General features: G+C 42.2%; 1 protein-coding gene across 1 annotated transcript in view; it reads right to left on the minus strand.

Moving 5' to 3' along the window:
* The window catches only part of LOC124795866 (probable RNA-binding protein 46), a 166,140-nt gene extending 139,099 nt beyond the window's left edge, over positions 1–27,041 (minus strand). Inside the window, exon 1 of the mRNA XM_047259948.1 lies at positions 26,346–27,041. Within this exon, the coding sequence (XP_047115904.1) occupies positions 26,346–27,041 (696 nt within the window). The remainder of the gene's footprint in view (positions 1–26,345) is intronic.
* Positions 27,042–27,280: the final 239 nt, after the last annotated feature.

Below are 27,280 nucleotides of genomic sequence, written 5' to 3' on the forward strand. Positions count from 1 at the left end.
ATCGTCAAGTTAACGCTTTGTCTGAAGTTTGTTTCAATCTTGTAGCACTGTTTGAGGTTATGCAGCCATGAAATGCTTCCCTTCAAATCACTGTAATCTATGTCGCATGCAATTTGATGTACATAACGTAGCAGGTCACGAACATGCATAGCCTGTAAACTGAATCGAGCACCCTTGAAATGCGCGAACACCAATTTTTGTAACAAGTGCGCCTTGTCCTTTGAGCGTCCGTGGTTTTTCTTATCCACCGCACATTCATATTGCTGCGGACTTGTTCGAATTTGGTTCATAATTGTTTTTCTGCTAAGCTGCGGATGGTTTTCCACGAACATAATTACGTTTAGTACCCGCTACTTCGACAACGGTTGTCCTTTACTGCGTTCCACTGGAGATGGAATTTTGGCTCCTTATCCGACAAGGATGATGAACTAGATGGCTCGACACCTGTTTCCATATTACTTTCAGCTGTTAAGCACGTTATCATCGTTGTACTCCTCACGCTCGTTGTCCGCGCATTCGAGCGTATACACTACACATTCCACTGACATCTTGCAGAAAGGCTAATATTTCATCTGCCACTTCTCTCTCACTATGCGAAATACCTTGGTTTCCATCTGACCAAATTTCAACTTCGGGAACTGTTGTTGTAGTTATAGTGCAATGTTTGCTTTGTTTATCGTTGCCGTCGCTCTGCTTTGTATCAACGCCACTAGCACTGTTGTGAGTTACTCGTCGATTAAGCAGTTCGACTACGTTCCATAGCCTCATGCTGTGCTCACCAATGGATTCCTCCAATCCCGCCCCCTGTTGCCATAAACACCCTTTGTATTTGCATGGTAGACAACACGTGCTTTTAGAAGTAGTTTATCTTGTCGCGAAATTGAAGTAGATAGTTCCTGTGAGTTAGTATGGGCAGACGTCATTGTTGGCAACCGGAAAAAAAATAATAATTGGATCCTTTTACCGACCTCCCAATTCAGAAGATATAATTCCTGAAAGGTTCAAAGGAAACATGAGTTTGATTTCAAACACTTACCCGACTCATACTATTATAGTTGGTGGTGACTTTAATTTACTCTCGATATGTTGGCGAAAATACATGATTAATTCCGGAGGTATGCAGAAGAAAACCCAGTTCTAAGCAAAGAAGGGAAAGCAGAAAGGTGGAAGGAGTATATAGAGGGTCTACACGAGGGCGATGTACTTGAGGGCAATGTTATGGAAATGGAAGAGGATGTAGATGAAGATGAAATGGGAGATATGATACTGCGTCAAGTGTCTGACAGAGCACTGAAAGATCTGAGTCGAAACAAGCCCTCGGGAGTAGACAACATTCCATTAGAACTACTGACAGCCTTGGGAGAGCCTGTCCTGACAAAACTCTACCATCTGGTGAGCAAAACGTACGAGACAGGCAAAATACCCTCAGACCTCAAGAAGAATATAATAATTCCAATCCCAAAGAAAGCAATTGTTGACAGATGTGAAAATTACCGAACTATCAGTCTAATAAGCCACGGCTGCAAAATACTAACGCAAATTCTTTACAGACCAATGGAAAAACTGGTAGAAGCCGACCTCGGGGAAGATCAGTTTGGAGTCCGTAGAAATATTGGAACACGTGAGGCAATACTGACCTTACGACGTATCTTAGAAGAAAGATTAAGGAAAGGCAAACCTACGTTTATAGCATTTGTAGACTTAGAAAAAGCTTTTGATAATGTTGACTGGAATACTCTCTTTCAAATTCTGAAGGTGGCAGGGGTAATATACTGGGAGGGAAAGGCTATTTACAATTTGTACAGAAACCAGATGGCAGTTATAAGAGTCGAGGGACATGAAAGGGAAGCAGTGGTTGGGAAGGGAGTGAGAAAGGGTTGTAGCCTCTCCCCGATGTTACTCAATCTCTATATTGAGCAAGCAGTAAAGGAAACAAAAGAAAAATTCGGAGTAGGTATTAAAATCCATGGGGAAGAAATAAAAACTTTAATGTTCGCCGATGACATTCTAATTCTGTCAGAGACAGCAAAGGACTTGGAAGAGTAGTTGAACGCAATGCACAGTGTCTTGAAAGGAGGATATAAGATGAACATCAACAAACACAAGACGAGGATAATGGAATGTAGTCGACTTAACTCGCGTGATGCTGAGGGAATTAGATTAGGAAATGAGACGCCTAAAGTAGGAAAGGAGTTTTGCTATTTGGGGAGCAAAATAACTGATGATGGTCGAAGTAGAGAAGATATAAAATGTAGACTGGCAATGGTAAGGAAAGCGTTTCTGAAGAAGAGAAATTTGTTAACATCGAGTATAGATTTAAGTGTCAGGAAGTGTTTTCTCAAAGTATTTGTATGGGGATGTATCGATGTATGGAAGTGAAGCATGGACGATAAATAGTTTGGACAAGAAGAGAATAAAAGCTTTCGAAATGTGGTACTACAGAAGAATGCTGATGATTAGATGGGTAGATCACGTAACTAATGAGGAGGTATTGAATAGAATTGCGGAGACGAGGAGTCTGTGGCACAACTTGATTAGCAGAAGGGATCGGTTGGTAGGACATGTTCTGAGGCATCAAGGGATCACCAATTTAGTATTGGAGGGCAGCGTGGAGGGTAAAAATCGTAGAGGGAGACCAAGAGATGAATACACTAAGCAGATTCAGAAGGATGTAGGCTGCAGTACGTACTGAGAGATGAAGCAGCTTACACAGGATAGAGTAGCATCAAACCAGTCTCATGACTGAAGACAACAACAACATAAAACATCACCAGAAATTGTGGTAAATGCAGTCCCTGAAAGTTATTTCGGGCAGTTAGTTCATGAGCCCACGCGAATAGCAACCGGCTGTGAAAACATACTTGGCCTCTTAGCAACGAATGATGCTGAGTTAATAACAAGCATCAAAACGGATACAGGGATTAGAGAACACAGGGTTCTCATTGCGAGATTGAATATTGTAACCCCCAAATCCTCAAAAAAATAAACGAAAACTATACCTATCCAAAAAGCAGATAAAAATTCACTTGACGCCTTCTTGAGAGACAACCTCCACTCCTTCCAAGTTAACAATACAAATGTTGACCAGATGTGGCTTGAATTCAAAGAAATAGTATCGACAGCAATTGAGAAATTTATACCAAATAAATTAACAAAAGCCGGAGCTGATCCTCCATGGTACACAAAATAAGACAGAACACTGTTGCAGAAACAACCAAACAAACATGTCGAATTTAACGCAAAATCCCCAAGATTTGCGATCCTTTATAGACGCTCGAAATTTAGCGCGGACTTCAATGCGAGATGCTTATAATAGTTACCACAACGAAACTTTGTCTCGAAACTTGGCAGAAAATCCAAGAATATTCTGGGCGTATGTAAAGTATGCTTGCGACAAGACACAATCAATGCCTTCTATGCGCGATAGTAATGGAGATACTATCGAAGACAGTGCTGCCAAAGCGGAGTTACTAAACACAGCCTTCCGAAATGCCATCACAAAAGAAGACGAAGTACATATTGCAGAATTCGAATCAAGAACATGAGTAACGTAGAAGTAAATATCCTGGAGTAGTGAAGCAACTTAAATCACTTAAATAAAAGCAAATCTTCTGGCCCAGGCTGCATACCACTTAGGTTCCTTTCAGAGTATGCTGATGCTATAGCTCCATACTTAACAATCATATACAACCGTTCGCTCGACAATAGATCCGTACCCGAAGACTGGAAAGTTGCACAGGTTACACCAATATTCAAGAAAGGTAGTACGTGTAATCCACTAAATTACAGGCCCATATCATTAACATCGATATGCAGCACGCTTTTGGAACATTTATTGTGCTCGAACATTATTAATTATCTCGAAGAAAACCCTCCATTGGACTGTGCGGCTGATCCCGGCGGGGGGTCGAGTCCTCCCTCGGGCATGGGTGTGTGTGTTTGTCCTTACGATAATTTATGTTGGCTCAAATGGCTCTGAGCACTATGGGACTTAACTTCTGAGGTCATCAGTCCCCTACAACTTAGGACTACTTAAACCTAACTAACCTAAGGACATCACACACATCCATGCCCGAGGCAGGATTCGAACCTGCGACCGTAGCAGTCGCGCGGCTCCGGACTGAGCGCCTAGAACCGCTAGACCACTACGGCCGACTTTTACAATGTAATATTTGCGGACAGAGACTAAAGTGGAAATTTTCTTGTGCTTATGGTATATATCACACACATCCATGCCCGAGGCAGGATTCGAACCTGCGACCGTAGCGGTCGCGCGGTTTCAGACTGTAGCGCCTAGAACCGCTCGGCCACCTGAAACACAACCAGCTCTTTCCTCGCATGAAATGTTGGGTGCTATTGACAAGAGCTTTCGTATTGATTCCTTATTTCTGAATTTCTGGGCCGGCCGCCATGTCCGAGCGGTTCTAGGCGCTACAGTCTGGAACCGCGCGACCGCTACGGTCGCAGGTTCGAATCCTGCCTCGGGCATGGATGTGTGAGATGTCCTTAGGTTAGTTGGGTGTAAGTAGTTCTAATTCTAGGGGACTGATGACCTCAGATGTTAAGTCCCATAGTGCTTAGAGCCATCTGAACTATTTTTGGATTTCCGGAAGGCTTTTGACACTGTACCACACAAGCGGCTTTTAGTGAAACTGCGTGCTTATGGAATACAGTCTCCGTTACGTGACTGAATTCGTGATTTCCTGTCGGAAATGCCACAGTTCCTAGTAACTGACGGAAAGTTATCGAGTAAAACAGAAGTGATTTCTGGGGTTCCCCAAGGTAGTGTTATAGGATCTTTCCTGTATATCAACATAAACGATTTGGGAGACAAACTGAACAGCCCTCTTAGGTGGTTTGCATATGACGCTGTCGTTTATCGACTAATACAGTCATCAGACGCTAAATAACGAAAAGTGTGATGTCATCCACATGAGTGCTAAAAGGAATTCGTTAAACTTCGGTTAAACGATAAACCAGTCAAATCTTAAGGCCGCAAATTCAACTAAATACGTAGGAATTGTAATACGAACAACTTAAATTGGAAGGAACACACAGAAAATGTAAAGAAGGCTAACGAAAGACTGCCTTTTATTGACAGGACACTTAGAAAATGTTGCGTTTAATTGGCAGGACATTTAGAAAATATAACAGATCTACTAAGGAGACTGACTGTCCTCTTTTAGAATACTGCTGCGCGGTGTAGGATCCTTACCAGATAGGATTGACGGAGTACATCGAAAAAGTTCAAAGAAGGGTAGCACGTTTTGTACTACGGCGAAATAGGGGAGAGAATGTGACTGAAATGATACAGGATCTGGGGTGGACATAATTAAAACAAAGGCGTTTTTATGTGCGGCGCAATCTTCTCCACTAATGCGAAAATATTTTGTTGACACCGGCGTACATAGGGAGAAACGATCACCTTGTTAAAATAAGGGAAATCAGAGCTTGTACGGAAAGATATATGTGTTCGTTCTTTCCGCGCGATATACGAGATCAGAGTATCCATATAAATGTAATGTAGATATGGGGCGTCGAATGCGTAAACATCGTTGGCCTTTCGCGACATCGAACTCAAGGGGTTCCCTGTTAGTACAGTATTTGTGCAAATTAAGTGCAGCTAAACACAGGAAAACTTATCACTTCCACGATGAATGGGAAGAAGTTTTTTGTTACAACGCATAAAGATAGGTGTATATGTTTGATACGTAACACCACTTTAGCCATACCTAAAATGGGAAATACTGAACGTCATTTTAGCAGAATTCATGAAGACTTCGCGTCGGAAGCAGCTTTTGGTAGTCAGCTGCGGAGGAAAACTTTCTACTCTTAAATTGCAATCACAGCAGTGGTTTTTTGTAAAACTTAGACAAAAAAGTCTTTCATCCAATATAGCATAATTTCGTGCATTTGGAGTACCGATGAAACATGCGAAGCCTTTTGACGATGCCAAACTTGTTAAGGAGTACTTCCTGGCAGCTAGTGAGTCCTTGTTTTTCACATTCAAAATGAAGTCATAGATCATATCAGCCATCAGACATGCCTCTTTCGAGGCCTACTACAACAAGAACAGTGTAATTAACCACAGAAAACAATGGTCGGCTGATAACAGATTCAGAATCCTGCTCGTCTTCCTCGCTGCAATTAGACGAGTCAGCAGATGGGGTCGATTCACCTCAAGTTATTATTTTTTTAAGAATGATATTTTCAGATTTCAGTGTAAAAGAGGAATTGACCTTGAAAGACACTACACAAGCAAAAGATTTTTACAATTCATTCAAACCCTGCATTTCGGATTATGATTTGCCAATTCAGAAGCTTGCATGTACTGCTACTGATGGAGCGCCTTGCATGGTAGGCAAACACAAAGCATTTGTTACCTTGTGTGCGAACGATGAATCTTTCCTATCTTTCTTTTAAAGTATCACTGCAACGAGCAAGTGCTTTGTGGACATATTTTGAAAATCGTACATGTATTGTCACAAAAACTGTGAATTCAATTCACTCAGTCATTGCTGAGGGAAAAGTTTAAGAGTGCTATTTGGAGAATTGGACAGCCAGTAAGGAGATCTACTGCATACTGAAGTTTGGTGGCCGACCTATAGGTATGGTTCTCAACAGATTTAAGAGAACTTCTGCCAGTGATACAATCTTTTGTGACATTACCCCCAACCGTATGGTGTAAGCTAGTTGTTGAATCTGCCATTTGTAAGTGACATTATAGTTAAACTAAATGAGTTAGGCAAAGTGCTTCAGGAATAAAACCAGACTGTCATAACTCATGTGTCTTACATGAGGAGTTTCATGCAAAAACTTGATCTTTGGATACCATAGTTACAGAAATTAAATGTGAAACACTTTCGTCAAATACAATCAGAAATGTCTGTCCTACAAGTATCGTTGAATCAAGAAGCTCCAAATCAGTATACGACCAACGTGACAGCACTGAAGACGAAATTTGAAAAATGATTTGCAGATTTCAAGACAGTGGAACCTGGTGTAGCTTTCATAGCTCAAACTTTCCAAAACGTGGTTGTGGAAGATATTTCAAGTAAAAATGGCACTCTTTTAGTGAGACTGAGACTGAACTTGGAAGAGCAAATGCTTCAACTTCAAAATGACATTTCCTAAAATTCAGAGTAGAATGAAGGTAACTTCTGGAAATTAGTAAGCGAAAAACCTGCCCTAACATTGTAAAAATGGCATCGTATGTTATATCATTGGTTGGATCAACTTTTTTATGTGAGGCAGTGGTTTCAACGACGAACATAGTGAAATCTAAATGTAGAAAAAAACTGACTGATTCTCATCTTTCACACTGTGTAAGGTTGGCGCTGGTGAATTATTCAGACTATAATAAATTTGTCAATGATACGCAAAGCCAAGTATCTCAGTAAACGTTTATCAACATTTGTGATGGTGTATAATTTTTTTTCACAAGTGTATTTCCTGAAAATTAAGTAGTACGCATACAACTCTTTATGGAGATAAAATTATCTTTCATGTTTGAATAAGTTTTGACTACTGTGTTGTTTTGTGGTCAAGATTTTATAAATTTTTAATCCTCACAATACTAAGCAGAAAAGGGCGGTGGTACTTCTGTGCTCACGTTTTACAAATACTGTAATGAGGCCTCGTACTTCATATTTTAAAACACTGTAAAAATTATGATTTTTAGCATTTGCTGGTTCGCTACTTACACGTCAGTCTCACTTTAACGATTATGTTATGAGTGAAATTCAACAACGACTGAAAGTCGTTGGTAGACCTAAGAATGTGATGAAAGATATTTTCAGCTTCTGGTTGGCTCAAATAGCTCTGAGCACTATGGGACTTAACATCTATGGTCATCAGTCCCCTATAACTTAGAACTACTTAAACCTAACTAACCTAAGGACAGCACACAACACCCAGCCATCACGAGGCAGAGAAAATCCCTGACCCCGCCGGGAATCGAACCCGGGAACCCGGGCGTGGGAAGCGAGAACGCTACCGCACGACCACGAGATGCGGGCACAGCTTCTGGACCTACTTACATGTCAGTACCTCTTAAAAGAGCATGTTGTTAATGAAAGACAACAAAAATTAACGAATTTTGTTTTTAAAGTTTTTAGCGTGGGCGCTAAGTACCCCTACCCCACCCCCTTGGTAACGCGCTTTAGTGAAAATAGGTTGATATCGCTAGAGTAAAGTCAGTAGATCTCTACATGGGCTAAATTTCACGTAGTAGATCTCATGCGTAGAAAGGCTGAGCACCCCTGATCTCGAATATAGCCTTTTGACTTGCAAGAGTAGTAATAGTGATTAAACTGAATACATTAACATTACATATATAACCTGAAGTGCCATTTTCAAATTTTATAGTTAATAGTTTAACATTACGATGGATAAAATGAAAGTTGGAATCAACTGGGTTCAAACTGAGGTCTGTAAATTAACAGCCTCTGCAGTACACCACTCGATTACAGTGGCGTCGCGACAGCTGTTTCTCAAAAAGTCCTCATACTCTACACTTGCACAAACATGGCACACGAGAAAGGCAGGCCGTGGCGTTAAATTCACAGCATGTTGACACTCCAGGTCTTTCGAATGACAGCAGCCATCTCCGGCAGGGGGCGGCGCGTTTAAATGTATGCAGGCCCTCGATAGCAGACGAGGGCACCTTTTCAATTGTATACTTATTACCAGTGGTCCCTGCACGGAGGTTAGGTTAGGTTAGGTGTTTCTAGTTATCATGGAGAGATGACTAGAAACATGTTTTCGTCCGTTTTAGAGAAATTTTAATACGATTCCGGATCGCATTCGAAGAGAACTGGCGTAATTTGCGTGCCATTTCAAGCTTGTATTGGAAGTGAAATGGCTTAATTTGGTGCGATGTTTACAGGGTGCTGCAACAAATGCCAAGCGGCCTCCACTGATGTAAGCAACGACACATAAATACAGGTCTTTTGTCTTTCTGACTCGTTAAAATCGTCAAGATTAATTTCCAATTCCCTGTTTTCATGCAGTGGCATGGTGATATTGTAAAGAAAAAAAGCACGTAAGGTTGCCCATTCGAAACTTGTAGTGCATCGTCAATAAATAACAACAAAGCAAAAGTGTGTGGATGCGTGGCAGCTGGCGGAGACCTTGAGAGCAAACGGGAACTTCGACTGCCGGAGGGGTGTGGAGCGGTGAGGGGGATTAAGCCACGCCTCCCTCTCTAAGGGCTGCTATCATACGTCCCGCGTTCTGTCTTTCCACGAAAGCGGAACTGACATAGCAGTCGTAAGGATCGCTGATACCTTTAGTTTTCGAATCCCTTTTTGAACCAGGAGCAGTCTCTTCACTCATTTTAGAATAAGAAAAACGCAATCGTCAACACATAACGAAATGGAGTATAAAAACCATTTGATAGTGGCTACAGCGCAATTATTTGCTGCGTTTGGCAGTGGTGTAACTCAGGCTTGACCTCTACCGGTTATCAGTGAGCTCGAGGATATCACCGGTATCGAACGCAAGATCAGTTCAAAACACTCCCTACCTAAAACTGCCACGACATAGTGTCCGCATAATACCTGCGAATGTGTTGATACCTGAAACAAGAAAGGGTTACTGTTCTCACTAAAAATATGAATTCCATATTCGTTTAAGCATTTGCTATGAATGCTGTTCATTCTGGGCGATGCTCTGTAGTTTCACACGCAACGTCACATGGCGATACCCGCGTTCGCTACGTCTTATATTGGAGAATCCCCGAATGCTCTGCCGACTTTAGCTTGGCTGTACTCTGTGTCGTCATCCAGGGACTTCCTCATTTTCCGTCCATAACATATTGTTGATTTTTGTTATAAATTGGACTAAATTTTTTTATTTGCCAATGAAGAATTGAATCAGCTGCGTTGAGTTGCAGTAAAATATTCGTTAAAAAACACAGTTAAAGTTTCTTGCCAACGTACGAAATATAATCTTTGCCATTACCTTTAAACATATGAAAACGGAAATACGTTTTGCTTCGAAATCCATCCTCTACTAGAAAAAGAAAACACGTTTTGCTTCGAAATCCATCCTCTACTGTTTGCTCAGATTAATCCAGGCAGACATTTTGTTAGTGGGAGAAGAATTAATTTTTGATAACATTGTCACTCATGCATGGCACTGCAAAAAGGAGGCATCCATCTTAACGTTTACGATCGTGTAGAAACGCATCTCTGCTTTTGCTGCGCCTTTCATGTAATTCAAGTATTTTCGAAACTGTATGTACACTGACGAAAAAAAATTGAACACCAGGGAGTTGTGTGACATAAACGGAAGTCTTCTACGAAGATGACGTCTATTGAACTTTCTACATCTACATCTACATACATACCCCGCAATCCACTATACTGTACGTGGCGGAGGGTACCTCGTACCACAACTAGCATCTTCTCTCCCTGTTCCACTCCCAAACAGAACGAGGGAAAAATGACTGCCTAATATGCCTCTGTACGAGCCCTAATCTCTCTTATCTTTGTGGTCTTTCCGCGAAATTTAAGTTGGCGGCAATAAAATTGTATTGCAGCCAGCCTCAAATGCTGGTTCTCTAAATTTCCTCAGTAGCGATTCCCAAAAAGAACGCCTCCTTTCCTCTTAGAGACTCCCATCCGAGTTCCTGAAGCATTTCCGTAACACTCGCGTGATGATCAAATCTACCAGTAACAAATCTAGCAGCCCGCCTCTGAATTGCTTCTATGTCCTCCCTCAATCCGACCTGATAGGGATCCCAAACGCTCGAGCAGTACTCAAGAATAGGTCGTATTAGTGTTTTATAAACGGTCTCCTTTACAGATGAACCACATCTTCCCAAAATTCTACCAATGAACCGAAGAAGACTATCCGCCTTCCCCACAACTGCCATTACATGCTTGTCCCACTTCATATCGCTCTGCAATGTTACGCCCAAATATTTAATCGACGTGACTGTGTTAAGCGCTACACTACTAATGGAGTATTCAAAATTACAGGATTCTTTTTCCTATTCATCTGCATTAATTTACATTTATCTATTTTTAGAGTTAGCTGTCATTCTTTACACCAATCACAAATCCTGTCCAGGTCATCTTGTATCCTCCTACAGTCACTCAACGACGACACCTTCCCGTACACCACAGCATCATCAGCAAACAGCCGCACATTGCTATCCACCCTATCCAAAAGATCATTTATGTAGATAGAAAAGAACAGCTGACCTACCACACTTCCCTGGGGCACTCCAGATGATACCCTCACCTCCGATGAACACTCACCATCGCGGACAACGTACTGGGTTCTATTACTTAAGAAGTCTTCGAGCCACTCACATACTTGGGAACCAATCCCATATGCTCGTACTTTAGTTAGGAGTCTGCAGTGGGGCACCGAGTCAAAAGCTTTCCGGAAGTCAAGGAATATGGCATCCTTCTGATACCCTTCATCCATGGTTCGCAAGATATCATGTGAAAAAAGGGCGAGTTGCGTTTCGCAGTTGCGATGCTTTCTAAAGCCGTGCTGATGCATGGACAGCAACTTCTCTGCCTCAAGGAAATTCATTATATTCGAACTGAGAATATGTTCGAGAAGCCTGCAACAAACCAATGTTAAGGATATTGGTCTGTAATTTTGAGGATCCGTCCTTCTACCCTTCTTATAAACAGGCGCCACCTGCGCTTTTTTCCAGTCGCTTGGGACTTTACGTTGGGCATAGATTCGCGATAAATGCAAGCTAAGTAAGGAGCCAATGCAGTAGAGTACTCTCTGTAAAACCGAATTGGAATCCCATCAGGACCTGGCGATTTATTTATTTTCAACCCATTCACCTGCTTAACAACTTTCGCACCAGTCGCATAAGAGTGATAATGGTAGTGGCATTATGAGGATGCAAATAAGGTTTGGTTTAAACACACTATGTAACAGTCGTGAACGTTAATTACCTTTGAGATTGGACACAGTGAGTTGATGTGACGAATGCCTTTAAGGTGAAAAAAACGCCACTATCAACATCTCACTTGAGTTTGCTACGAGAAGATTGATGTTTCTTCTGCGGTACTGCAAAAAGAGTTGGGCCGAATGTAGCCACTAGCCACTGCAAAGACTGCGCCACATGATTGCGGTTGCCACGAGAACGTATGGTCTCAAGAAGACCGGTCTCTGAACGGCCACGTGGCAGTATCGAGAGAGAAAACCGTCGTATTCGGCGTGTGGCTGTGGCGTATCGTACTGCATCTGCTGCGGCAATTTGAGCAGCAGTGGGCACCACCGTAACAACGGACTGTTACAAATCGGTCAGTTCAAGCCCAGCCAGCCAGCCAGACGCCCTATAGCGTGCATTCTACTGAAAACAAATCACAGCCTTTTGCGACTTCAGTGGAGTCTAGCGAGGGCTCATTAGAGGGCAGGCTGAGGTCTGTTGTGTTTTCTGATGAAAGATGGTTCTGGCTCGGTGCCAGCGATGGCCGTGTTTTGGCCAGGAGGAGGCCAGTTGTGCCTGCGACCGACCTGTCTGCGTGCTAGGTACAATAGATCAACAACTGGAGCTATGGTGTGGGCAGCAATTTTGTACGAAGCAGGAGCATTCTCGCGGTTGTCCCATACACCCCGACTGTAAAATTGTATGTCAAGTGGTGATTCGAGATGTTGTGCTTCCATTCACGAACACCATTCTAGGGCTCTCAAATGTTGCCTTGGCCTATTCGATCACCAGATCTGTCTCCAATCGGGAACGTTTGGGGCATCGGACAACTCCAGCGTCATCCACAAATAGCATTACCCGGTCCTGTACAGGCATAAGTTCCTGTACAGGCATAAAACTCCATCCAAAAAACTGGCATCCGACATGCTTGCATTCAACATTCCGGCGGTTACACCAGTTATTAATGTACCCATCTCACATTTGCAATGGCTTATATCGCTCTTACATTAACCTGTTATCTTGCAGTGTCAATCACTTAGCTGTGTTACCTAGAAAATGTTTTCCCGAAATTTCATTACTCTATTGCGATTTATTTACCATTAGTGTATGTACGTGAATCACGGACATTCCGTTATAACGCCTTTTTCTCCTTTGCCGTTCGAACAGTTACCAATAATTCTGAACCAGTATATTTAAAACGTTTAATGAATTGTCATAAGCATTTGCTTATTTTTCTCCTCTCCCCTCCCAAAAAGTACTGAAACTTGGTTCAAATGGCACTGAGCACTATGGGACTCAACTTCTGAGGTCATTAGTCCCCTAGAACTTAGGACTACTTAAACCTAACTAACCTAACGACATCACACACACCCATGCCCGTGGCAGGATTCGAACCTGCGACCGTAGCGGTCGCGCGGTTCCGGACTGAAGCGCCTAGAACCGCTCGGCCACCCCGGGCGGCTACTGAAACTAAGAAAACGCAACAGGTTACGGAACTTCAGTTCCTAAAATGTTCTTCCATGCGCACACTTTCTTCTCATAATTAAATCTTATTTTCGCGATGTAATCGAAAAAGTAATAACTCAAGATTGTAACAGCCCCCGAGCAGTTATTCCGTTTGGAACTGATTGATAACGGAGTTGTTGCATATTCTCTTGAGGAATATCGTGCCAAATTATTTCCAATTGGCTCGTTAGATCGTCAAAACCCCGAGGTGGTTGGAGGGCCCCACCCATAATGCCCCAAACGTTCTCAATTGGGTAGAGATCTGGAGACCTTGCTGGCTAAGGTAGGGTTTGGCAATCACGTAGACAAGCAGTAGAATATTAAGCTCGAAGTGAAATTTGTGATTGGATTGAGGACCTTTCGGTAGGGACGATACACCATGTTATCTTGAATGGAGAGTCACCGTCAGATGTAGAAGTAACTTCGGGTGTGCCCCACAGAAGTGTGTTGTGATCCTTGCTGTTCTAGTTGTGTATTAATGACCTTGCGGACAATAGTAATAGTAACCTCAGACTTTTTGCGGATGATGCAGTAATCTGCAATGGACTACTGTCTGAAAGAAGCTCCATAAATATTCACTCAGATCTTGACAAGATTTCAAAGTGGTACAAAGATTGTCAGCTTGCTTTGAATGTTCAGAAATGCTTCACAAAACGAAAGAACGTTATTGTTGTTGTGGTCTTCAGTCCTGAGACTGGTTTGATGCAGCTCTCCATGCTACTCTATCCTGTGCAAGCTTCTTCATCTCCCAGTACCTACTGCAGCTAACATCCTTCTGAATATGCTTAGTGTATTCATCTCTTGGTCTCCCTCTACGATTTTTACCCTCCACGCTGCCCTCCAGTACTAAATTAGTGATCCCTTGATGCCTCAGAACATGTCCTACCAACCGACCGCTTCTTCTGGTCAAGTTGTGCCACAAACTCCTCCCCAGTTCTATTCAATACCTCCTCATTAGTTATGTGATCTACCCCTCTAATCTTCAGCATTCTTCTGTAGCACCACATTTCGAAAGCTCCTACTCTCTTCTTGTCCAAACTATTGATCGTCCATGTTTCACTTCCATACATGGCTACACCCCATACAAATACTTTGAGAAACGACTTCCTGACACTTAAATCTATACTCGATGTTAACAAATTTCTCTTCTTAAGAAACGCTTTCCTTGCTATTGCCAGTCTACATTTTATATCTTCTCTACTTCGACCATCATCAGTTATTTTGCTCCCCAAATAGCAAAACTCCTTTACTACTTTAAGTTTCTCATTTCCTAATCTAATTCCCTCAGCTTCACCCGACTTAATTCGACTACGTTCCATTATCCTCGTTTTGCAATTGTTGATGTTCATCTTATACCCTCCTTTCTAGACACTGTCCATTCCGTTCAACTGCTCTTCCAAGTCCTTTGCTGACTCTGACAGAATTACAATGTCATCGGCGAACCTCAAAGTTTTTATAATGCCTACTCCGAACTTTTCTTTTGTTTCCCTTACTGCTTGCTCAATATACAGATTGAATAACATCACGGAGAGGCTACAACCCTGTCTCACTCCCTTCCCAACCATTGCTTCCCATACATGCCCCCAGACTTAAAACTGCCATCTGGTTTCTGTACAAATTGTAAATAGCCTTCCGCTCCCTGTATTTTACCCCTGCCAACTTCAGAATTTGAAAGAGAATATTCCATTCAACCTTGTCAAAAGCTTTCTCTAAATGTACAAATGCTAGAAACGTAGGTTTGTCTTTCCTTAATCTTTCTTCTAAGATATGTCGTACATTCAGTATTGCCTCACGTGTTCCAATATTTCTACGGAATCCAAACTGATCTACCCCAAGGTCGGCTTCTACCAGTTTTTCCATTCGTCTGTAAAGAATTCGAGTTAGTATTCTGCAGCTGTGACTTATTAAACTGATAGTTCGGTAATTTTCACATCTGTCAACAATTGCTTTCTTTGGGATTGGAATTATTATATTCTTCTTGAAGTCTGAGGGTAATTTGCCTGTCTCGTACGTTTTGCTCACCAGATGGTAGAGATTTGTCAGGACTGGCTCTCCCAACGCCGTCAGTAGTTCTAATGGAATGTTGTCTACTCCCGGGGCCGTGTTTCGACTCAGGTCTTTCAGTGCTCTGTCAAACTCTTCACACAGTATCGTATCTCCCATTTCATCTTCATCTACATCCTCTTCCATTTCCATAATATTGTCCTCAAGTGCATTGCCCTTGTATAGACCGTCTATATACTCCTTCCACCTTTCTGCTTTCCCTTCCTTGCTTAGAACTGGGTTTCCATCTGAACTCTTGATATTCATACAAGTGGTTCTCTTTTCTCCAAAGGTCTCTTTAATTTTCCTGTAGGCAGTATCTATCTCTCAGCCCTAGTGAGATAAGCTTTTACAGCCTTATATTTGTCCTCTAGCCCTCCCTGCTTAGCCATTTTGTACTTCCTGTCGATCTCATTTTTGAGACGTTTCTATTCCTTTCGGATTGCTTCATTTACTGCATTTTTACATTTCTCCTTTCATCAATTAAATTCAATATTTCTTCTGTTACCCTAGGATTTCTACTAGCCCTCGTTTTTTTACCTACTTGATCTTCTGCTGCATTCACTGCTTCATCCCTCAAAGCTACCCATTCTTCTTCTACTGTATTTCTTTCCCCTACTCGTGACAATTATTCCCTTATGCTCTCCCTGAAACTCTGTACAACCTCTGGTTTAGTCAGTTTATCCAGGTCCCATCTCCTTAAATTCCCACCTTTTTGCAGTTTCTTTAGTTTTAATCTACAGTTCATAACCAATAGATTGTGGTCAGAGTCCACATCTGCCCCTGGAAATGTCTTACAATTTAAAACCTGGTTCCTAAATCTCTGTCTTACCATTATATAATCCATCTGATACCTTCTAGTACCTCCAGGATTCTTCCATGTATACAACCTTCTTTTATGATTCTTGAACCAAGTGTTAGCTATGATTAAGCTATGCTCTGCGTAAAATTCTACCACACGGCTTCCTCTTTCATTTCTTACCCCCAATTCATATTCACCTACTATGTTTCCTTCTCTCCCTTTTCCTACTCTCGAATTCCAGTCACCCATGACTATTAAATTTTCGCCTCCCTTCACTACCTAAATAATTTCTTTTATCTCATCATACATTTCATCAAACGTAGTATACTATAATATCAATGAGTCACGACTGGAATCGGCCAACTCATACAAATACCTGCGTGCAACACTCTGTAAGGATATGAAATGGAATTATTATTTACGCTCCATTCAGGATAAGGCAGGCTATGGGCTTCATTGTACTGGTACTCGTAGATTACTGGGGAAGCTCTTTCAGTCTACAAAGAAGATTGCTCACAAATCACTCGTGGGACTCATTCTAGAATACAGTGTGGGACGCACACCAAACAGGACTAACAGGGGGTGCTGAACGTATTTACAGAGAAGGACGACACAAATGGTCACAGGTTTGTTTCAACCGTGGCAAAATGTTAAACGTTACAGTTATGCTGAAGAAACTGAGCTGTCGGGCTCTTGAACACATACGTAAACAATTATCCCGAGGAAGTCTACTAACAAAGTTCGAAGAACCGGCTTTAAATGCGAAGAAGTCTACTAACAAAGTTCGAAGAACCGGCTTTAAAAGATGACTCTAGGAATATACTACAGCCTATACGTATCGCTCGCATATGTAACGTGAGGTCAAGGTCAGAATACTTACAACTCGCACATGCATTAAAAAAAGCATTCTTCCTGCGTTCCATAGCTGAATGGAGTGGGAAGAAACCGTAATAACTGGTACTGGACGTACCCTCTGCCGTGCACTTTGCTGTGGTTTGCAGAGTATGGACGTTGACGCAGAGGTTAATTTAATCCTTAACAGGCTTTGCGGAATATCAGAAACTCCAGAGAAGTATGAAGTTATACTAACTTCCTTATGTACTGATCAGGCAGCATGCGCAGTTCAGCAGCTTTCTGTGGTGGGGAGACGCTCCCCGTGGTCAGGCAACTGCATTTCGTGAGCCAAGTAAACCATCGCAAACAACAAACTTGTTAGTCCCCAGGGCTCCGCGACGCAGTTTAAAAGGCTGGGCGCAAATTGATATGCGTATAGCGCGTGTGGCAGGGCGCAGCGCAACACGCTTTTTTGTAACTTCACAGGTTCAAATGGGACCGCACAAATTGCGACGCGACGCGACTGGGACGCGGCACGCGCCTGCGCCAGGTCGCGCGGCGTTGTGATTGTGGCACAGTTTCTCGCGCCGCGAGTCACGCGAGTACTCTTTCCGCTAGTATGTAACAGTTTTCAGTTACAGATGTCTGTATACTATTTTGTTTTCTTTATTTATTTGTCAAGAACAATGCACAGTTCAATAGCTGGTGAGCCACTAGCCACTGGAATTTTATCTACTGCCTCCACAATGTTTTCAGATCGTAGGAAGGGACAGACGATTCATCGTGAGGGTAGTGAATAAGGAAGTAAGAAATATTATAAAATCACGTGACCTAGAAGCAAGCCAGGGAAGTGAAAAAAACTTATGTACTTGCTGCCTGTTAGGCTCACGTATCTCTACAATCTGTTGCAAAAAGTCGAAAAGGCGTAATTTCCACAGGTATGACCCGTTTGTGCTTCTGGTAAAAAGTGTCCTAGATATGGATGCAATAAAAGACATTACACTACGTATATGTGGACACGGCACTTTCACTGCAAGCTAGAAACAGTCGAGAAGCCCTCATAAACAATGTTGTTTTAATCGACTCGTCGCGACGAGAAAAAGCATATCAGTGGTTGCATATATGCTATTAGCATTAATAAACTAATTACACAACAGACTACACAAATGAGGTAGTGGTCGGTATTATGACTATCCTAAAAAAGTTTGATTATCTCATATATATTTAATTTGTTGAAATGTGTTGCTGACAAGGGAGATGTACTTTCATGACAATGTTTCTCGAACGACGTGAACTCTTGCTCTCCCAAAACACACTTGGTTAGCTTCCGCGTTCCTGTTGCGTGCATTTTCTCAGCTGCTGACAATACATTGACCATTGTGTTGTGCCACGTATCAATTGTTTACTTTTCTCAATAACAACTTTTTATTCGCGAATCACAGATTGTCAGTTTGGCAAGGCGTAAGTGAATAACCAGCATCTGGCATGTGCGTGTCATTCCGCCTGAAGGGTACACTCTTCATTACTTTAATACTGCTCAGATGAAGAAACGGAATAAATTCCTTTCGTAAGTTTCCATTCCAGTCGCTCAGTATTAAAAATACGATGGGTTATGGGATTCAACCAAAATTCCAACAGAATTTGTGATTTATTTTTCTCATTCGAAGAAGCATCACAATTTATGAATAATGAACACATTTCCCCTGTTGACAGGTTCAATTTTACTTCTTTTGCCAAAACGCCAAAACACAGCATAATTTGCACAAACTCATTTTTGAAGCAGCTATTGTGACAATTGTGAAACAGTGTCTCATTAAACAAATAATTGGCGAGAGAGCTCAATAGCTTGCGAAAAACCTCATTATGTCGGTTTGCGGCAACATATGACAAGAAATTTCATGTTATTTTCATACTAAGAAACTTAGTTTTACTAGCTGTCGACAACTCTTAAAGAATCAGTCACTGGCATGAAAAAATTAAATAGAAAGTACAACTTAAGCGAAGATAAGAAAATTCAATGTGTTTACATACTGGCAAAGTACTATCCTGCTTGTGTGCCACCATTCGCCGAAATCTCGTTTCGATGTCTCGAGCAGTTTAGGAGATATAAGGGATGTTATAAATATTTCATTGTCGCGGGCGTGTGATCGGAAGTGAATGCGCCGCATACGATCCATTTTCTCGAGATAGGTATAATATTTTCAGTTTACTGACTACGTCCGCGAATCCAAAAAACGGTAACGCTACTGATGCTGTCTCTGAGGAATGTGTACAAATATGCACTGAGGAATGTGGTGCTGACTGTTCAGTTCAAGATAGCGATCCCGAGAGCAACATTACCATCGAAAATGCATTTTCAAATAAGCAAGAAACAGCGAGTGAACTTCCTGGCGATGAATCTGATGACGAAGTTGAGATGCAGGTTACTGAAAGTAAAGACGATGGGGTCGCAGGTGAGCTGAAAAAAAAAAAAAAATAAAATAAACGGGGCGGGGAGGGGGGGGGCGGACGATAGAAATGGGCTGCCACCGAACCAACCCGAGCTGTAATCACGGCAGCCCACAATTAACGAAATTGCCGGGAAATAATCATGCTTTACCAAAAGTTCTGCTCTCGGAAACATGTCAAACTCTTCTCACAAGATATACTAGATATAGTTGTGCGCTATAGAAATTTGAAAATTCAGGCACTTCGTAATAAGCCAGTTAGTCAGGATTGGACAGAGTAAAATGAAACAAATTCCAGTGAAATAAATTGTTTAGTGGACCTTCCGCTACTAACTGCTGCCTTCAAGTCTGACAATGGAGCAATTATGATTTCAACAGACAGAACTGGTCGTGAAAATTTTCGCTTAGTAACTAACTTCTGCAAAAAAAAAAGGTTTGCTGTTTAATCACCTTGTCTGAGGTTTGACATTCATGAATAGAAAATACTACGAGCAAACCTAAACCGGCTGCGGCGATGTGACATATTTTTGAAGTATTTAATCAAAATTCTTAGTCACCTTATACTTCCGGAACCAGTGCAACTACGGATGATATGCTGGTCGGCTTTGGATGCAAACCAGTAAAATACGATTTGAAAATTGAATGCCTTGCTGAATGTTCGAACCAACTAGATATACAGTACAAGTCATATACTACAAAAATATTTAAACGGTTTGCTATTGCAACAAAAGCTGTTCTTTGTGTTTCCAAACCACTATTCAGAAGCAATCGAAATATTACCGCTGACAAATGGTCAATAGAGCTCACAGACCAGCTTTTCTGCAAAATATACTTACATCGCTGTTGTTGTGGTCTTCAGTCTAGACACTGGTTTGATGCAGCTCTCCATGCAACTCTATCCTGTGCAAGCTTCTGCATCTGCGAGTAATTACTGCAACCTACGTCCTTCTGTATCTTACATGCTACTAGTAGAAAAAAAACGGGAGGTACTAAAAGGATGTGAAAGAAGTTTTCAAAATGTTTGCAAATAATGTAACTAAGATAGGGCTTGGGTACCAGCACGGTATTTATCTACTGAGATGTGAGAAACCGCCTAGAAATCACACCTAGGCTGTCCGGCACACTGGCCCTCGTCGATAATAAGCGGGACGGATACGATTCAGAGCCGGCACACCTCCCCTTTCCGAAAGTGCGGCTTAACACGTATGGCTATTCGAGCGGGTAACAAAGAAAGGTAATAATACTGAAATAAATTTTCTGGACCACGACCTACTACGGCCGCGAATTCACTGAAACTGACAGAAGTGCTCTCATGCTTCTTCTCATTAAGTGGAAAGCGTAAACGCCAATTCACATAGTCCGTCACGTCAAAACATTCTGCAATGCATTTCAAATGGCGGCATCTACACTGGCCGTCCTGTCCCTTCACGCCATGTTTGGACACCGCCAAGATTTTTTCGACGGCTGGCGTCATCAGTCCGTTATTGATCACGTGACCCCTAGATCATTTCCTGGCGATTCACGGCCAAACCCTCCATATTTCGTTTCGATGTGGTTTTCGTGATCGATATCAGTAGCATGTTGTTCGTTATTTGTTATAAATCGTTTCGTTTCCTTACTTCTTTTGTTAAATTTTTAATAAATGACGAAAGATTAACTGAAGCAGTAAGGCAGCAGTTTGAATTTTACATGGGCATTCTGAATTACTTCCCCTCTACTACATTTATAAAGTAGATTTCTACTCAAACTGGTACTGTATTTAATATTTCACAGTGTAGTGGATAGCAATATGGCTTCACCATTAACTGAAAAAAGTACTGTGGGTAGAATCTCATAATTTATTTCTATGTTCTCAGGCATTTCTGTTACATAAAGAAATGGCTTGAAAGCTTCAGGCGCTGTATTAATGGCAAAATGGTTTCTTTTTTGCGACAAAGTATACATAAAGTAACATGTTAAGGTTGTTTATTTAAACGTGTTAGTGGCAGGCTTCTTTATTGTCAAGTAGCTCTTTGGGCTGTGAGTGAAACAGCTTTGCAAGCGAAAGTGGTCAATATTTATGTGGTTACATTAGCTAACCTTTGTACGAATACGGCACTAGCTATTAAAAACCAAATACAATATGGAAAGAAAACCTACACATCTTGAAGGGAAAGGTATTGAGGAAGATATGAATATTACACAAAAATTTGCACTGGACTGGCAACTAGACCTTAAACTCACCAATTTTTCATGTGATGACAGCTTGCAATACTGTGTTCCTTTCACTTATTCTGGGAGCAATTTGACGTGACAAATGAAAAGAAGTAGTGCTTCACCTTTCTAAAGCATAAAATGCGGATTCCTCTTCCTCGAGCTCCTTGTATAATGTGTGAAATTTCCCTTGTGTACCACGTAATGATTTTTTTCGGATCCACTCTTTTTTTGTGTTGTTTTGCACTTCTGTCTTCCTTCTCTAATGTACAAGCTATCCCTGCAAGCAAACCGTTTGATTCCAATAAATGTCATTTTCGTACAAATGTGGACTACAGCATTCACATTTACATGCTACCGCGTTTTGCATGTGCTCTGAAAATCATTTTGCGAAAATCTCAAGCCCCGTGAAAATACAGTTGAGGACAGCCATGTGCCTTGACATCACGTGACCTGAATTGACTTGCGGTGTCCTGACGGACGGTATGAGCACACCTTGACGTGACGAACTACGTGAATTGGCCTTAAAGGTAGGTCACCACTGTACATACATTTATCATAGGGCACTGACTATGTACTTCGTGTCTCGAAATCGATTATTACTACACCTCATCTTAAAAAATTAAATGCGTTCTATTAGAAACTTATAATGCGTATTATTAACTTCGAAAATTTATATCTCTGGACAGAACCAAATTTCTCGACACACTCTATAGTTCCGTGCAATACAGTGAAAGTGAATTGCGTCGAAAAGATGCTTGAAACGTTCGAAAATACAATTTTATGTGGAATGGTTTACTGGTTTCATTGCTTTAAAAAACTGCACTTCATGCGAACATAATCCTAAACAGTGTTGTTATTTTCAATTCAAAGCTACTAAAAGTTAATTTTCCTTGCAAGTATGTGCAGTGTGAGACGAATACCTTTTGCATGAAACTTTTCCTGTATACATAAAAGTAAGTACCCGCTTGCATACAAAACCGAGTGGTTGTCTATAGACATTGTAGACAGTCTATATGTAGACATGTTCGTTAATACGGCTGACCTCGTTGGGACCTCGGCTTGTGCAGTGATAATGGACAGTAAGAGAAATAGAATGTGCAGACGTTAGTGGAAACGTGTGCTGTTAATGGAAGGGCTTCGTATCGGCTGTAATTTAGTTTCGACATTCATAGTAGCAGGGCATGTTTGTTTGAACATCACTCATCAACTCATATTTTTTGGTCAGTTCCTCGACAACCAACTCTTTGTTGCGATTTTTATATTCGGAATTACAACTTCCCGCAAATACACTACGTGAAAATCTTCAGTCAACTGCAGTCCTTTCTCCGTTGAGCACATCTTGATAAAAGATGTTTAATAATAAGAAAACAGAAATAATAAAAATTGGACGAAGCGTTTTTACGGCGCCACGAGAATAACTGGCGGCCATGCGCACCAACGCGTCCACACTTCCACGTGTTGCGCAATATTGTCTAGAAACTGTCTTATGCCTCCCATTTCAAACGAGAGTCAAAAGTACTGCGATTTTGTTGCAAAGGCATGTCTAGACAAGAAATGTCTCTCAGCAGTCTGTATACATAAGCGCTCAATTTTCTGCAGACACTTTCTAGATACAAAAATCGTTCGATTTTATATACTAGTGTTACAAGGCCAAATGTTGTGCAACAGGTACTGGAAAATGGTAGTCTCTAGCCGAAACTGGTCGTACAATTAAAAATAAATCATTCAGCAGCTTCACTTTCTACAGTATATCACTTCTACGAAAGCTTTCTATAGTATATCATTTCTACGAAAACTTATTCGAGAATACGAATGCTTGTTTTCACAGAATTAAAGCGAAAGCCAATCGCAGTAAGACAAAGTTGGATGTTAAGTATGTTAAATATAAACCAACTGCCCTACCATATACAAACAAGTCATGATTAAAAGTATAAATTCTCTCAAAACCAATTACGTGAGGAAATAAATCAGAGTTATATATTAAACCAGAGATGACGGAGATAAGTGCCGTATAAATGCTTATTTAGTGTATAACTGCGTATTTAAAGCAATACCGTATTGTTCTCACATGTGTGTGTGTGTGTGTGTGTGTGTGTGTGTGTACAGTGCTTCACACAATGTGTATCGAAAACGTGCTTCATGTAGTTTTCACAACACAAGCAGTTGGGATTGCAACGTAACGACGCGGGATTTTTGACTTTGGTCTCCTAAAACTAAAACAGAGTATCAAAAAGTGCTTTATTATAGTCTTCACTATTGCATGAAAACAAGCAGTCAGTATTACAACGTACTGATGCGGGAATTCGACGTTAAGTTACCTACAACAGTTTCGCCATAATTATTGTTCACAATGTTTTAAATCGTTATTAGGTTCAATTGCAGTTAAAGAGGCCGTGTCTCATATATTGTTTCGGTTGTAGGGCACCACCACCCCAAAGAACTTTTACCACAAGGAGTAAAAATGAAAACTAATGTAAACAAAAACAAATACGTATCTTAAAATAAACAACATTGAATATGCATCTTAACGCGCACAGTCAAATGGTGAACCTATCGGTTTGAAACCCTTACCCGCTCTGTTTATTAAACAGTCTTTCATGAGGCGCTACAGTTACTCTCATGATTGCATTCTGCTTTTTAATCGAAGGTGTCAAGAGTAATGATAGGTTCAAATCTGTTTATCTAACCTATAGTAATAAAACAAATCATGTGAATATATCTTCAGCACGGGCTAACGTAGTCGCAACACAAACTGTTGCTTGAACACGCTTGCTTGGGCTGTAATGGGTTGGTGGCTACTGGGTACTGTCTGGCTTCGACGCTCAGCGCGGTGGTTGATGGGAGCGACTGTAAATCGGAAATGCCTTTATGGACACTCCCGTCAGCTACCACGCGGAGTGTCAACTGAAATTGGCGCGGGCAGTAAGTAAATTCACATTTACATACATGATAATGCGTTCTGCGCCTCTAGCATCATGTACAAGCGTCAGTTCATAGCTAAAATACATCAAACTCAAGTCAACGATGCGCTCACATGTCTCCCGAAGACAGCGAATGGTTTTGCAATGAGATCGAATTTTCAGCACGGTGCTGGCTGCAATGGTGGAAAATATACAGAGACAGTTCCTTTAGCTGCACGAGGCTCACTTTATATAAATTACAAACATATTCACAGTATATTTCTACTTGTCATACCAGAAGCAAATTATTGTGTTCGATGTCTGCACAATAGGCGGAACATCGGGTGGCGGTCTTCTTCCGAATAAAGGGTTTCTTACGAGTCACTGACCATTTAAGAGTCTAAAGTCGCAAAGAGTTCACGAAGACTGCCATACGTATTCACAGAAGACTAAGCTTTTACTTTGGGGGCTGATTCTACAACCTTTCTCCTTCCCTTTCTCTCTGCAGCAATTTTATCTCGGTGAATTTAGCTTTTCTTCTTACTACATCATTCATGCTGCAGGATAAATTGCTTTCTATTTAACAAGAGGATTGTACTCAGTGTAGCATTTTGCTTTATCATGATTTAAAAGCTATCACTGGCTCGAATAAAATCATCCGTCAATTTGCAGTTGTGTTTCAGATCGTTGAACATGATCTCTACGAAAATCTGGTAACTGACATGTATCTAGAAGCCTCTCTAGTGTTAAGGCCCCCGTAAACTAGTAAAATGCGCCCTTATCTAGCAGCGGGTTTGTCACACACGTACAGTGTCAGTTTAACCTCACTTTAACTCAGACGATGTTCCGTGAGTATTGTGACTGGTAGAATGACCACAAATGTAGAGAAAGCAGTCCTTGCATTGACGCTGGCACTGTGTTCAGAGAAGAGAATGGATTAAAAATATATACAAATGAAAACATGTTAAAAGTATATGTTACGCTGTGAACGAACCGGAGACTAGGTATTTATCTTATTCCATGGCTCTCCTGCTTGTATATTATGCGTAAAATATTAATTTTGTTCATAACCTCTTCCTGCTGGGAAAGACGTGATACCTCCATCTTCTCGGCACTTGTCAGTGCTACTTTGTTATCGTCCCTGGTCGTAGTTTCGACAGTTTTGGAAACTAACGATACAATTAGATTGTAATAAAACAATTTTCCACCGAACATGCGGCTGCTAAATATCGACACAAACAACGTCCGCCATCTTGTCACATTTTCCGTTACTCAAAATTGCTCGAAAAGACGTCAAACATTAACTATGCTTGACAAATGCATCAAACAGCACCGTACACGGCCAACGATCGTGGACTTAACTTCCGAGGTCATCAGTCACCGAGAACTTAGAACTACTTAAACCTAACTAACCTAAGGACATCACACACATCCATGGCCGAGACAGGATTCGAACCTGCGACCGTAGCGGTCTCGCGGTTCCAGACTGTAGCCCCTAGAACCGCTCGGCCACCCCGGCCGGCGCTTGCGTTAAGTTCGCATAATTGACAGCCGATCAAGTAGTCGCACAGACCTGACATTTAAGCAAGCATGTTCATAAAACGATTGATAATGCGTGTTCGTCCAGATCCAGTCACGAGTATAGCCAGCAGCTGTGCAGCAGAAAGAGAAACAGCGCGTAATAAGCGCAATTGCAGTAGGTGCAGTACCTGTTTCATGACCTCTTCGTCGCACTGCGGCTCCAGTTCGGCCCAGTCGATGGCCATGCTGTGTCCCCACAGCTGCACGAGCCGGCGGCGGGCCATGGCGGCGTACCTGTGCGTCCGGAACTCGACAAACGCGTACCCCCGGTTGAGCGCCTTGCCGTCCTCGTCTGGGTACATTATCACCCGTTCCACGCCCTCCACGATGCGCGCCAATTGCTCGTGGACCTCGGCCTTGCTCTTGTCCTGGGCGATGCCGCCTATGAAGAGGCGGCAGTTGTCCACGGATGGGACGACGCCGATCTCGTGGCCCGGCCGCAGGTGACAGCCGTCGAGTTGGCGTACTGCGAGCGCGGCCGCCTCCGGAGTGGTGTACTGCACGAAGGCGAAGCCACGGTTCGTGCCGCTGAAGTCCATCATAAGCCGCAGCACGTAAATTGTGCCGACGCGTTCGAAGAAGGGCACCAGCTCGTCCTCGTACGCATCGCGCGGTAGCCGCCCGACGAAGACCTCGCAGCCGCGCGGGGGCGGCGGGCCGTCCCAGCAGCGGGGCGGGCCGTAGATGCGCTGACCGTTCATCTGGACTATTCCGACGCCGCGGCTCTGCGCTAGCGCCAGCACGCGCTGCTGCGCTTGCAGCCCCTGCACCGTGTTTGCTTCTACGCTCTTGGCGACGCTCACCACATACCCATTCGCAGTCATTGCGAGCGAGCTCTCCGAGCCAACTACTGGACGCCTTCGTATTTTCCGCGTTGCACAAACGCATTTGCTTCGCGGCTACTCCCACCAATGCTCGCTCAAGCTCCGCCCACTTCCCCTTCCATCTCGCTGTCGTGTTTTTTCCACCTGTCGCTTCGTAGAGTCCTGTTGGCGGGCCCTCCTACCTTTATGTGATTTATTGCTCTGAAGAGACAGGGTGGGAGCGGGACGTGAGATGAGCT

Source organism: Schistocerca piceifrons, chromosome 4 (assembly GCF_021461385.2).
Source record: "Schistocerca piceifrons isolate TAMUIC-IGC-003096 chromosome 4, iqSchPice1.1, whole genome shotgun sequence".
Lineage (NCBI taxonomy): Eukaryota > Metazoa > Arthropoda > Insecta > Orthoptera > Acrididae > Schistocerca > Schistocerca piceifrons.